This window comes from Marmota flaviventris, chromosome 16, assembly GCF_047511675.1.
Source record: "Marmota flaviventris isolate mMarFla1 chromosome 16, mMarFla1.hap1, whole genome shotgun sequence".
Lineage (NCBI taxonomy): Eukaryota > Metazoa > Chordata > Mammalia > Rodentia > Sciuridae > Marmota > Marmota flaviventris.
In genome coordinates, this window is record NC_092513.1 from 61,694,836 (window position 1) to 61,708,823 (window position 13,988).

At 38.7% G+C, this 13,988-nt stretch overlaps 1 protein-coding gene across 1 annotated transcript in view; it reads left to right on the forward strand.

Moving 5' to 3' along the window:
• Window positions 1-8,630: 8,630 nt before the first annotated feature.
• The window catches only part of LOC139702202 (ubiquitin-conjugating enzyme E2 E1-like), a 30,292-nt gene continuing 24,934 nt past the window's right edge, over window positions 8,631-13,988 (forward strand). Inside the window, exons 1-2 of the mRNA XM_071602716.1 lie at window positions 8,631-8,842; window positions 10,582-10,631. Of these exons, the coding sequence (XP_071458817.1) occupies window positions 8,676-8,842; window positions 10,582-10,631 (217 nt within the window). The 5' untranslated portion in view covers window positions 8,631-8,675. The remainder of the gene's footprint in view (window positions 8,843-10,581; window positions 10,632-13,988) is intronic.

Here is a 13,988-nt window from a genome sequence, read left to right on the forward strand (position 1 = left end):
GGAAAAAACTCTATTCAAGCCTCTAAAAATATATAAAAGCCACAATACAGATGTTTGATATGTACTCAAGACTTTGGTCCATTAACATTTATTTTATACTAGTCATAACATCTAGGAACCTCCCTGAAAGCTTAATAAATCCAATGCTTGAGAGTACTCTCCAGAGATTATTGTTTCACTGATTGGAGCTAAAGTCTGGGTATCAGGGTAATTGAATCTAATGCTCACAATTAGGAATGGAATCACTTTTCTATTAAAAAATCAGGGAAGCTTAAACAAAGAGATTGGACTCACCTGCTCAATGTTGTGTGTCAAGTCCACAGGAAAATCAGGGTGTATATCTGTACTTCTGTAGCTCTCCAAAGAGCTCTCTGTGGCTTAAAACAAAAGGAGACTCCACAAAGCTGGGGGAGACACAAGCCAACCCCTCTGCCACAACTCACCTGACAATACTCCCCAAAAATAAGTGAACATACAGGAGACAATTCCAAGTGGTACCTTGATGATCAATTGGCGCCATGCAAGGAAATAGGGCACAACCAACTTCAGTAAAGGCAGAGGTGTGGCTGGGCCAGGATGGGGGCTGGTATAGAGGATAAACTTTTCCAGGGCACATAAAGCCCAGGGCTTCCTCCTCCACAAATGAGCCTTGCCTTATCACACAAATGCTTGTTCAGCTAGTTATGCTCTTCTCCTATTTTATATTTATCTTGCACATGGCTTTGGAGGTCTCATGCTTTGGCATTTCTTATATTTTTATGCATCTTTCAAACTATCCCAAAATCAACCATGTAGAATATTACCTGTACAGGTTATAGTTTTATTTTATTACCATTTAGTTCAAGTTTCCAAATCTCTCTGAAATACCCTTTTTATTTTTATGACACTTTTATTAACCCTTCACATATTGACAATGGTTGTGATGAAGCAGTATTTTCTGATTTCAACACCTGGAATATCAGTGACCTGCTTAAAATGATTGCACTTTCTTTTGATTCTCCATCACAAGTCTCCATTTTATTTTTTACACTTTATATAACTTTATATATAGTACACACAAGCCCAAGCTAATATTACATGGTTTCTCTAAGAGAAATGGCAGGCCTCCCCTCTACCACCATTAGTGAGTATGAGGGCTCATCACAGGTTCCTTAGGGTGGCCTTCCAGCATGCGCTCTGACTCAGCTCCATGTTCAATCTTCCTGTGATCTCCTCAGCCTGTGGCCTTCAGTTCTTCCTCTTCTTCTTCTTTTAAAATTTCAGATTAATTTTAATATTTTGCACAGAGCCTGAATCACAAAAATGCCACTTTGAAAATGGTGGCATACAGAAACAAAACTACCCAGAAAACTAGGTGCTTCATTTGGGAACAAGCTAGGGAAGAGGAGCCTATCACACATGATAGAGGTAGGACCCTCAGAGCCATAGTGGAACCATTGGAGGTGCCAGGAATCCCTCATGCCAAAGTTGAGGCATTGTAAATTGTTTAATGGGACTGGACTAATTTGATCTTATGATCAGAATAATAGCAACTTTGACTGGGACATGATTCCAATTGAAATGTCATTCCAAATAAGTCCAGAAAAAAAGTTTGGAGACCAGCTCTCCAAGGATTGCTGTTATCCAACAAAGAAGAGAGTAAAATTAAGAGAAAGCTGACATGTTACACTGGGAAAGCCACAGTTCTGTGTTTTCCAGGGGGAATTTTGTCATTTTTTATAGATATTCAAATTATAGGCCTGCAGAGACAGAACTTAAAGATGTCTTTCCTTAAAACGTGCAACTCTTTAGGCTGTTACCTGCACCTCATCCTCCCTGGCCTCATCCATCTGGATAAGTGCCTCTGCATTCTTAGATTCAGAAGTAGTGTGCAGTTGGTTCATGGAAAGGCTGTGGAAGGAGGGAATTTTATCATACTGGTGAGGTTTCTTGTAGCTGCAGAAGAGAGACTTCAGCTCCAACAGTTCTACTCAGCCTAGAAAACTGTATTCCATATGGTACATTGAGGATATTTTCTTCTAACAATGTTTGCTTCTTTAATTCATATCCTCCTAAAATAAGTCATTTTTTAAATAGGGAATTATGATTAATTTTAGTTTCCCATTTGTTCTAAGTTTAATGAGTTCTACTGATACAACTTACATATGGAATGTCATCTAGAGATTTTAAACATTACTTATTTGTATACATATTATAAAAGAAGACATGAGTTTTAACTTTATAAACCTTTATTTTATTTATTTTCATGTGGTGCTGAGGATCAAACCCAGGACTTCACACATCCTAGGCAAGTGCTCCACCACTGAACCATATCTCCATTTGTAATTTAGCATTTTTTATTTATAAACTTGTTACTGTAATATTAATAAAAAATACAACTACTAATGATGTGAATTTTATAATTTGACTAATTATAAGTTTTAAAATTTTTAGAAGGAAATGAGATTCTATGTTCAAAACTTCATTTTATAGAGGGCAATATCACAATGCCATAAACTACTTATATTTCTCATAGAGTCTTTGGATCCAATTTAACTCAAAAAATTAAAAATTTCCTGACACTGTACTCTCTCAATTAAGAAATGACAAGTGAGAGGATCATGATAAAAGGGTTTGGAAGCACACTGAAAATTTTTGAAAAATCAAATGAACATGCTAGTAATTTCCCATTCCTGGATTAAAAATACACAGGAATATAATTTCCAAGTTTAGAGGAGGAATATTTGTGTTTATTAGTTCTTTATGTATTAGTTTCATGTGTGCCTATATACATACATATATGTCCTTTCCAATTTCTGTTACAATGAAAATGTCTGAATCTAATTTTTCTTAAAGGAACATTTAGGTCAGTGGAATCTCATCCTACGCTTATCACTGTACTTAAATTTCTGATGTTTTCACAAACTCAGTTGTTTTTCAGTTGTGGTTTTTTTTTTTTTTTTTTTTTTTTTTTGCTCGTTTGTTTGCTTCTTTAGCATGAACAAATAATTGTGAACCTATCTCCTTCTCTGGTCACTGAAATGCAAAGAACAAGATGACACAGGAAAGCCAAAGTTGTGGGGAGGAAAAGCAGGACTTGAATTTTACATAACTACATCAATCAGAGAGACAGACTGCCCTGTAAGACTCCTTGGGTTTCCCAGTAATGACAGCTTGGCATCTGTGAAGAAGCACTCTCTGGTTTCCTATTTCTTTACTTTAAGATTCAACAGATCCTAACTTTCTGAACCATATAAATTTATTGACCATCAACTATGTGAAATTTTAAGGCTAAACTCTGGGATGAAGAGTTGTTTAAGCCACTGTGCATTTTCTAGCTTGCATGGTAATTGCTCTCTAATGTAGAAACTGTGTGATTACCAAGAATTTCTTAAAGAATTCTATAAATAGAAAGAGGCATATAATTTCAAATTACTCATATAAGCATATATTACATTAATACATCTGAATAAATGAAGCATGTGAGATCACAAAACAAAAACATGGACCTAAGACTCCTCACACAGCTATGAAAGTGCTGTAATTACAAAGCAAAATAATTGCCTTTTAGGTCCAAAGCATGAGGTTTTAAAGTCCTGTAGCTAATAATGTCTATACCTGCTTTATTTCAAATTTATTGCTGTGCTTGCATTATTATAATTTTTTGAAGGATCATGTTTTGATCTAGTGTTTCATTTCAAACAAATCTCTAAAAAGTACTAAGAATTTTTCTTCTAACATCCATCACTAATAGTATTAGTACCATAGTTATATGGTGAATTTTGAGCCTAAAGGAGAAGTTTACTTAAAATTTAAAAATTATGTGTCACTGAAAAGGTAGAAGATATATTATATTAAAGCTGACCTTATTGTCTAGGAAATAGGACTATGCCAAAGGAATTATTTCCAGGTATTTTGTCATTTTTGATAAACTGATCTGTGTATAATAAATAAAATTTAATTATATTTGCAGATTTATAAATGTGCCTTGAGAAAGAATATACACTAATCACAATAGGTAAGATATGGACTCAGTTGGGGCTGGGGTTGTGGCTCAGTGGTAGAGTGCTCACCTAGCATGTGCGAGGTGCTGGGTTAAAACTTCCCCACCACATAAAAAATAAATAAGTAAAAATAAAGGTATTGTATCCAGCTACAACTAAAAATATTTAATAAAAGATATGGACTCAGTTGAGGTGTCGATCAACAGATGCATGAATAAAGCAAATATAGTATATATACATGATGGAATATTATTCAGTCAAAGAAGAATTAATTCTTCCATTTGCAGGAAAACAGATCTTGTTAAATTAAATAATTCAGCCACAGTAAGGAAAGTATTGCCTGTTTTCTTTCATATGTAGAAACTAAAAACTAAAGAAATATCCATAAAGAAGGACAATTAATGACCAGGAAGCAGTTAGCAGGGAGAAGGAAGTGTGAGCAAGGTTAAAAAGAAGGTCAATTCATGATACATGCATGTATGGAAATGACACAATAAAACCCATTAATTTATGCAATTAATATATGATTATATGTATATGTACACACACACACATACGAAAAACAGGAGATTATGACAAAGATACCTACGAGGGAGGATGATGTGAAGACATAGGAAGAAGATGGAATACATAATCCAGGGAGAGAATTCTCAGAAGAAAACATCCTAATGACATCTAGATCTCAGCCTTTCAACATCCAGAACTGTGAGACAATAAATTTCTATTGTTCAAGCGACTGCACTTTGTTATGGCAGCCCAAGCTGACTACTACACATCCCTTTCTGCAGAGAGAAAGATAAGGTGTACTCTGCCTTCCCTCATGGTAACTCTCAGCCTTATGATGTGGAAGATGGGGCCTTGCATGAGTTTGTCACTGTGTCCAGCAGCACCTGGCACTATTCTCATTATTTGAATATTTTGATGACATATAACAGCTCTAACAGTTTGAAAACTGAATGCCAGAATGGGTACAGATTGGCCAGTTCCAGGTTGAAGAAAATGAAGATGGGTAGAAAATTAAGGGATGCCAAAAAGTAGTAATCAAGATAATGAATGAACAATTTTCAAAAATCCAAATTAACACGAAAACTCTATGATGAACTCCAAAACATTAAACATTTAAATAGAGCAGGATCCACTAGATGTTATTCAAAAACTTAACCACAGAAATATCACAGACTGCAGCCAATAAGAATGGAACCCTGTCCATAGGGCTGGAGTTGACCCAGAGGGCTTTAGCTGACAGGAGAACATGGAGGTGTAGTTAGTGTCAGAGGAGATGTAGGGACAGGCTGACAGCAGGGGTCCATTCAGGACTCTTCACCAACCAGTATGGAAGTATTCTAATATTGTAATAATCCACACAGCCACACTGCTTGAGCCATGGAACACCAGCCTTTGATTACAGGTGGAATCAGTCACTCCAGAGCATTCTGACACTGACTGGAAACATTTCTTTCTTTTTTTTTTTAAAATTTTTTTTTAAATTTTTTTATTGTTGGTTGTTCAAAACATTACAAATTTCTTGATATATCATATTTCACACTTTGATTCCTGATTATTGCTACTATTAATATTAATTAAATTACAGAGAATGTTGTCAACTGGCTTTTGGTGATAACTTTCCCTAAAACTCAATTAAAATCAGTACAAGGAATTCTGTATCAGTATACTATTTTTGCCATATGTTCTTCATTCTTTTCTTTTCTTTTGGTGGGGGGACTGATTTGCTCTTCATGTATTTGGAACTGTACAATAGCTAACATTCAAATGCAATCTTTAAAAACAAAATGTGGTTAAAAAGCCATTTTAAAGTCACTTGATAATTTCTGAAACAACTAGGAATTTGAAAATGTGCAATTGAAAGTGAAATTCCCAATGCAGTTTTTGAATGTATTCCTCAAAAACAGGAAAGAAAAAAAAATGCTTCGGTTTTGCTCTCACAAAGGGCCTTACTCCTTGATGGCTCTATTCCCCTGAAATACATGTTGAAGGGTTAATGGAGCCTTGGAAGTCACACACCCACTTGCCTACCTGCTAGAGGTCAGGGTCACACCGGGCTTTCCAAACTTACTAAAACAACATCAATCTGATTAAATAGACAAAACGTGTCACTCCAGTGACAATCACTCTTTAACAAGAATGTCTGCTGGCAGTACACAGAAGAGTCCATAAAAAGAATTTCCCATGTTTGAACCATTTGTTATTAAATTCACATTCCTACAATGGACACCTGAGATGCAAAACAATTTCTTCTAGTGCCTCGTTCCCGGCCACCGCGGCCTCGTTCCCGGCAGCCGCGGCCGCTTCCTTCTTTTTTTTTTTAAGAGAGAATTTTAATATTTATTTTTTAGTTTTTTCAGTGGACACAACATCTTTGTATGTGGTGCTGGGATCAAACCCGGGCCTCACGCATGGCAGGCGAGCACGCTACCGCTTGAGCCACATCCCCAGCCGCTTAGAGGTAAGGCAGCGGGGGCGCGGGGGTCGGCGCGGGGGTCGGCGCGGGGGTCGGCGCGGGGGTCGGCGCGGGGGTCGGCGCGGGGGTCGGCGCGGGGGTCGCCGCCAGGGTGGTGGCGGCGGCAACTTCGTCGGCCTCGTTCCCGTCCGCCGCTTCATTCCCGGCCGCCGCGTTCTTGCTGCGAGGTAAGGCAGCGGGGGCGTGGGGGGTGGCAGCCAGGGTGGCAGCCGCGGCAACTTCGTCGGCGGCCTCGTTCCCGCCGCGAGGTAAGGCAGCGGGGGCGGTGTGGCGGTGGCCGCCAGGGGGGCGGCGTCGGCGACTTCATCGGCGGCCTCTCGTTCACGGCCGCAGCGGCCTCGTTCCCGCCGCGAGGTAAGGCAGCGGGGGTCGGCGTGGGGGCCGGCAGCCAGGGTGGTGGCGGCAGTGGCGACTTCGTCGTTCCCGGCCGCGGCCTCTTCATTTTTTTTACAACATCTTTGTATGTGGTGCTGGGATCGAACCCGGGCCGCACGCATGCCAGGCAAGCACGCTACAGCTTGAGCCACATCCCCAGCCGCTTAGAGGTAAGGCAGCGGGGGCGTGGGGGTCGGCGTGGGGGTGGCAGCCAGGGTGGCGGCAGCGGCGGCTTCGTTGGCGGCCTAGTTCCCGCCGCGACGTAAGGCAGCGGGGGGGGGGGGGCCGGCGTGGGGGCCGCAGCCAGGGTGGCGGCGGCGGCGACTTCGTCGTTCCCGGCTGCGGCTGCTTCATTCTTTTTTTTTTTTTTTTTAAGAGAGAATTTTAATATTTATATTTTAGTTTTTTTGGCCGACACAACATCTTTGTATGTGGTGCTGGCATCGAACCGGGCCGCACGCATGCCAGACGAGCACGCTACCGCTTGAGCCACATCCCCAGCCGCTTAGAGGTAAGGCAGCGGGTGCGTGGGGGTCGGCGTGGGGGTGGCAGGCAGGGTGGTGGTGGCAGCGACTTCGGTGGCCTGGTTCCTGCCGCGGCCTCGTTCCTGCCGGGAGTGAGGTCGGCTTTGGGGGCAGCTAGGGCTGTGGTAGCAGCGGCAGTAGCTTCGTTCCCGCCAGGAAGTAGGGCAGCGGGGATGGTGTCCGCGTGGGCTTCAGCCGGGGCGGTGGCGGCTGCAGCTTCATTCCCGCAGCGAGGTAAGGCAGCGGGGCTGGGGTCCGTGTGGGGGGCAGTAGGGGCGGCGACAGCTTCCTGCAGGCGGCATGTAAGGGCGGCGGGGCTGGGGTCCTGAGGGGTGGGCAGTTAGGGCGGCGGCGGTGGCAGCTACGTTCACGCTGGGCGTCAGCACCACCGGTGTCCGGGAGCTGAGGGTCCTTTTGGCTGCTCCTATTGCTTGGCGGCTGGTGCGCCGAGCTGTCCGTGGGCGGCACTCCCCACAAAGTCAGCAGAGCTGCATGGACGCCGGCAGCAGCAGTGGCTGGCCTATGAGGGCACAGACATTTGTTGCAGTTCTTGGGGCTTTGTTGTTTTTCCTTGGGCTTTTACCCTTCTTTTCGTTAATTTTGGATAAAATGTCCCCCGTGATGTAAAGATTGAGCAAGGAACCTTGGTGATGTGGGGAGCTTTGCCGAAAGTGAAGGTTGGATTCTGCTTTTCCTGTGATGGCGGCTGGATGAATCTTCACTGCTGGCCGTGGAAAAGGCTAGAGCAGCTTGTTAGTTGAGTTTTAAATTTCCCAGTGTTGTTTTTAAAGGTTTTACGTGCATAGAAGAGGAATGTTCACCTTAAATAAGCATATGAGCGATTAACAGGGTATGTTTTCCTCTGGGAAAGGGAATTTGGTAGCTCTGACCCATGTCAGTCTGTGAATGTTTAGACATGTAGTGACTTTTTAACATTTTTCATAAAAATCTGTTATTTACAGTTATGTTGTTAATACTCCTTGCCTTAAGTTCCCCGGCAAATCGTTTTGATGCCTTCTGAGAAAGTAGACAATTGATAGATTATCCAAGGAATGGAAAAAAAAAAATGAGTGGGTGATTTCGGACAATCCCTGAGAGCTGGCATTGTAAGATTCATCCTATCCCCAGTAACATTTTCATACAATAAATGTGAACACTTTTGAAGCCTTTTTATAGAGATAGAATTTGGGAATGATATTAAGATGAGGAAAAGCTGTTGATTGATTTCTTAGATTAACATTTCTTCTCTCTTCTCTTTAAAAAAGTTTTCCAAGTGATAACTTCATCCAATGGCCAGTGATAAGCAAATGTCCGATGATGACAGCCCCAGCACCAGCAGTGGCAGTTCAGATTCGGACCAGCAAGACCCTGCTGCTCCAGAGCCTGAAGATCATGAAGAAAGAACCTTCTGCAACCCAGCAGAAGAAGAGCACCAAACTCTCTAGCAAAACCACTGCTAAGTTATCCACTAGTGCTGAAAGGTAACATTGTCAGGTTGTCTTCCAAGCAATTGGATGCTTTTATTTTTACATCAAGAACAATACTCCAGAAATACTTCATGACCAATTTTATTTGTACTTGAATGAATTGTCATCCTTTAGGGGACATGAAAACGTCCTCACTAAAATTATGCTTCTAAGCAAACTTATTCTGTACTTTGGTAATTTCAGGAAGAGTCCTAGAGACTGAATTCTCATCCTGACAGTTTAAGGAGTTGGCAAGGAAAATTTGTGAAACTGAATTAGATGTACATTGGGGATGTTTCCTTTTGTGAGTTATACCCGTGAGTGAAATTAGCACGTGTCCACGTGGGTGTCAGTCCAGGCATCTGTGGTGGCAGCTTCATAAAAGGAAATGTGTCACTTTTCATGAAAGGAAATGATCAAAAAAGTTTATATTTGCTAAAAAATGTTGAATGTCAGGCCTTGGCTTTTTTTGAAAGCAGATTTTAAATTTGCTTAGTTTTACAAACAAGTCTTTAAATCCTTCATAATAGGTATAATTTTTTTTTGTAGTTATAGTTATCCCTCCTTGTTCTTGTGAGAACAAATAAAACTGAAAAGAAGCCATTAACAATCTCAGGTGTCACTTTGCTGTTAAAACTTTGCACATCTTTAAAACTCATGGATGTTCTTGACATAGTAGTGAAAATCAACAGCAGGAAAAAAATTTTGTTGGTTGTAAGTGAAAGATTATTTGTTTCCTGCTGACTTTTATTTTCTATGATGGCAAAAAAAAAAATCCATCATGGGACTCCATCAGTGATAGTGGTTGTATTGAGTAGAACTCTTGTATCAAACATAAAATGTACCTATAGCATTACCTAATGTTGATGCTTTGTTGTTTTTCATTGATCACAACTAAAAGAAAATATAAAAACTGATCAATTATTGCATTTTATTCATGTTCTTATTTTTCTATACATTTTCACCGTCATTGCACCATTAATCAAACACTAATGAACTTGAGAATATTATATTGAAAAGCAGCAGTCTTTGAAATAATTTAAAATTCTTCTCAGTGTGTTGTAATCTTGTGGAGAGAACAATAAACGACTTTTGAAAACATTTTAAGTTTCAAGAAAATCAGAGAAATGCTCTTTTTCCCCTTACCTCAAGGCCCTCTTTCCTCCAAGAGTATGAAATTTAAATTTACGTGCTGTACCTAAGATCAGAGAAAAGAAATGGTTAAGTAAGATTGCTAAAATAGTCCTTGGAAGTTTTTCGTTGGTAAAGGTATTTGTAAATTTTAAACTTTTTTTTAAACAGATAAAATATTGACAAAACTATTAATGTGCTCTTGCAATAGCTTTCTAATTTTTACCACACTAAAAGTGGATTGAAGTCATTGTCAAAAATATTCTAGTGCTTTTCCTCCTTCTGTTTTGTCTCGTTTGCATATAAGCTTGAAAAGAGAATTTCTTTGGTAAAAAGAGTTTTAAAATAGATTTTATATCCTTTTGTTGAGTAGTAGTGGAGGACTTTCTCAAATCAGGTGTAAATGACTTACCTATTTACAGTAGCAAGTGAGAAAAAAGCTGAAATTTTCTGTTAAGAGTTTCGGTTATGCCTCTGAGAACAAAGAGGAAGCAGCCATGTTAGCATTACTGAAGGCAAAACCAGCCTTGCATTTACCTGCATGATGGTAGAGGGCATTCTGATTTCTGGTTATTCTGTAGACTGTCTCAAATCCTTTTTGTCTGTTCCTATTTCACTAACAGAATTCAGAAGGAGCTAGCTGAAATAACCCTTAATCCTCTCCTAACTGCAGGTAAGAAACAAATTTTGTTATTTTGATTTCTAAATTGTGGAACGATATCAGGAGATTAATGTATTATCCTTGTATGTATGTGCAGCAGAAGAGGCTAGCTAGCTATGTTTGCTTCCTTAAAGCTTTGCAAGTGCTTTAAACAAAAATTGCCTAGGTGAATTAAATTAAATTAGGAGAAAAATACTCTTTAGCATGTATCATATATTCTGTACTTATGAATATACTGATCTTGTGCTTCTTGCTGAGATTTATTTGAGTGGTGTTGATTTTTCTGTTGTTTTTCTGTGGAATACATTTATTCACAAGTATTTTGTAGAAATCTGTAAGGTTTTAAGTTTTCAAGTTAGTGCTTGTGTGCAATCTGAACTGATTTTCCAAATTTAGAAATTGTTGAATATGGTGTTACAAAATGTAAAAGCATTAAACAGGAGTATAGTTGTTTCTGTTTGATTTATTCAGTAACTTGCCTAAAGGACAAATTTTATGTGCTAAGCTATGGTTGTAGTTGTTGTTTTCTAGAAAACACATAGTTGGAATTATTTACATTTTAAGCAAATATCCTAATGACTTGGGAAAATTCTTAGCAGTAAATTAATTGGAATTGTGAGAAGAATCAAATTCAGTGGAACTCAGAATTTAAGATTGGTTGACAAATTGTATTAAAAGTAGCTGGTTGATTTTTTTCATTTGTGTCTTATATAGTGTTCTGTTTATTTTTGAATGGTGACTGTATGGTTGACAAAATTTATCAAATTTAGAGAGCAATATTATAAATAAATTGCATAGAAGTATGTGCTCAAGAATGAGAGGGGAAGGGATGCTAGAATTAAGGCAGTGCTATGATTTGATATAAAAATGTTTTGGTGTTTAACCTGTGTTTTTGCTACAAATTGTGTTTGCTCATGTTAATCAGCACCATCTCTGAAGTCTACTTGAGACATAATAAGGAATAATCCATTTGCTACTTATTGTGTGTGTGTTAACCACATCCCCAGATAAGGGGGATCTGATCCTGATTTATCCAGTGAATTAACAGTTTTGCTTATATTTGTAGTTGCAGCCATTTCAGTTTAAAAAGGAGACATGAATGTGAACTAATTATAAACAGAGTGGTATGTCAGATCTCAAAATATTACTTAAAAAATATACTGTTCAATAGTGTAGCCACTAGCCATATTCTGACTATGGACCAGGTTGTTGTGGTTAGTTGAAAATGTGATATGCTGAAAGTGTGAAATGCATACTGGATTTTGAAAACTTAGTACAATTTGTAAAAGAATAAATATTTTAAAGATATTTATTACATCTTGAAATAATATTTGGCATGTTTAGTAAGTGTTTTAAAAATTGTATTTTTTATCATTTTAAGATATTAAAAAATTCAAAATTATGTGTGTAACTTGCATTATAATTTTGTTGTACAGTATTGCTTTAGAGAAGAAGTAAATCAGTATTTCTTTTAGCCTTCTAAATGGTGTGTCAAATCTGTACCATTTAGGAGGTCAAGTTAAATTTGCTCTGTGGAAGAATCACTTAACTTTCAGAGTATATTCTGATAATTTCCATTACATAAGATGTAAAGATCTGTTAATTTAAAACTCACATGTCTTAAAGTTGCATGTCAGGTCAAACGTTTTTAAGGGTTTCTGTTGATTTTCTCCAAATGGCTTAAACCAGTGTATGGATATACATCTAGAGAACATAGTAGACATATTGAATGCTTTCAGAGCAGTAATGTACTGGTACATTTGGTAAAGGAATGTACTTTAAGTGTTTAACCCAGGACTGTTTCCACAAGGTCACAGGATTATTTTAGATGGAGTAAAATAATCTAAAATAATAATATTATTTCTGTGAAATAGAAAGTAAGTTTCACTTATCGCATATTTTTTCTCTTTATATACCAGATTTCATTTAAGTTCATGAAATAATGCTTAACATTTAGTGATTTAAGTAGTGAAGCAGTAAAACTTTGGGCTTTGCTTGTGCATAGTAACATGGAATACTTATATCTATTTTCTTTTGTAACAGTCTTTGGTGACTGTTGGCTATTGAAAAGGACATCTTTTAACTTCTCTAGTTCTTAAATATCTGAGTTTCTTTGTGGCTGTTTAAGTGATTCAGGAAAAAAACAAATGTAAAATACAAGTTTCTTAGGAAATCAGAAGTTGTTTCTTACTACTTTGGGGAGAGACTTTTTTCCATATACCTCATATGTAAAATAATGCAGATGCTTTTGTGTGTCTTTGGATTCTTCTGGGTAGAAGGTTAGTTCTTGTAATTTTGATAGAAAAGCCTAAATTTGTATTGTGTTTTTGCTTTCATACCAGAAAATGCAATAGATTGTGGTATTATATTTCTTTTAACTCATTGCTGCATAAATGAGAATTTTAGCTTTATGGTAGTTGTATTATTTAGATTTGTTAATTTATGTTGTAATTAAAAATGGGATTCCACAATCATAAGTACATTTAAAATTTGTGGGTTAATATCGCATGAGACCTTTGAAACCTTATGCTTGCTACTTCCAGGTGCAATTATTTAATTATGGCTTGCTGGGAGCCATTAGCCAAGTAGGTATGACAATTTCCTTGCCAGCGTACCCCATGTTGCAGTGACATTGAATGTAGGTGACCTTGCTCAAGGACCAAGGCGGATTAGGGCGTTCCCGGTTTAGGTTCCAGGTTTAAGGTTTAAGATTATTCCTGCTGGGAATAGGGCGATCCTGCTGCCTGAGTTCTCCTTGAGTTCTCACGGGATTCAGACAGTATATTTTGGAGATAGAAGCCCAGTGGAGGTGGATTTGGGCAGAGAACGTGGATTTGGGCAGAGAACGTGGATTTCCCCAGAACGTGTTTGTAGATGGCTGGTGTGAGTTCAGGAATAAAGAGTTGCTGTTTGAATCTACAAGCTGTGTGGTGGCTCGTGATTGTGTGCCCAGCCAGACTGCGGCATTTGTGCCCAGCCAGACTGCGGCATTTGGTGGCCCGTATGGGGAACTTCTGAAGCTTAGAGGTAAGTGAAATTTCTCACCCTTGAGGAAGAGAGAAAGAATGGGTGACCAATTCAAAAAACAATGTGTTATTGTTTTGATTTATTTTGTTTTTATTTCAAGTTGCCTGTTCCTAGAACTTTCTCAGGCAAACCGGGGAAAATGGTTGACTCAAGGTTTGAAGTTATTCGCCTCCGAGCAAGAGAAATTGTTAGAGGAAGGAGGCACCCCAGTGAGACCAAGAACAATTAGGGCATATGTTGATACAATACAAAAATGTAGCCCATGGCTTTTTAAAGACGAGTTATTAAGTATATCAATGGGACCATCATGGTATCCTGTAGAAGGATTTTTCTTCAAGAAAG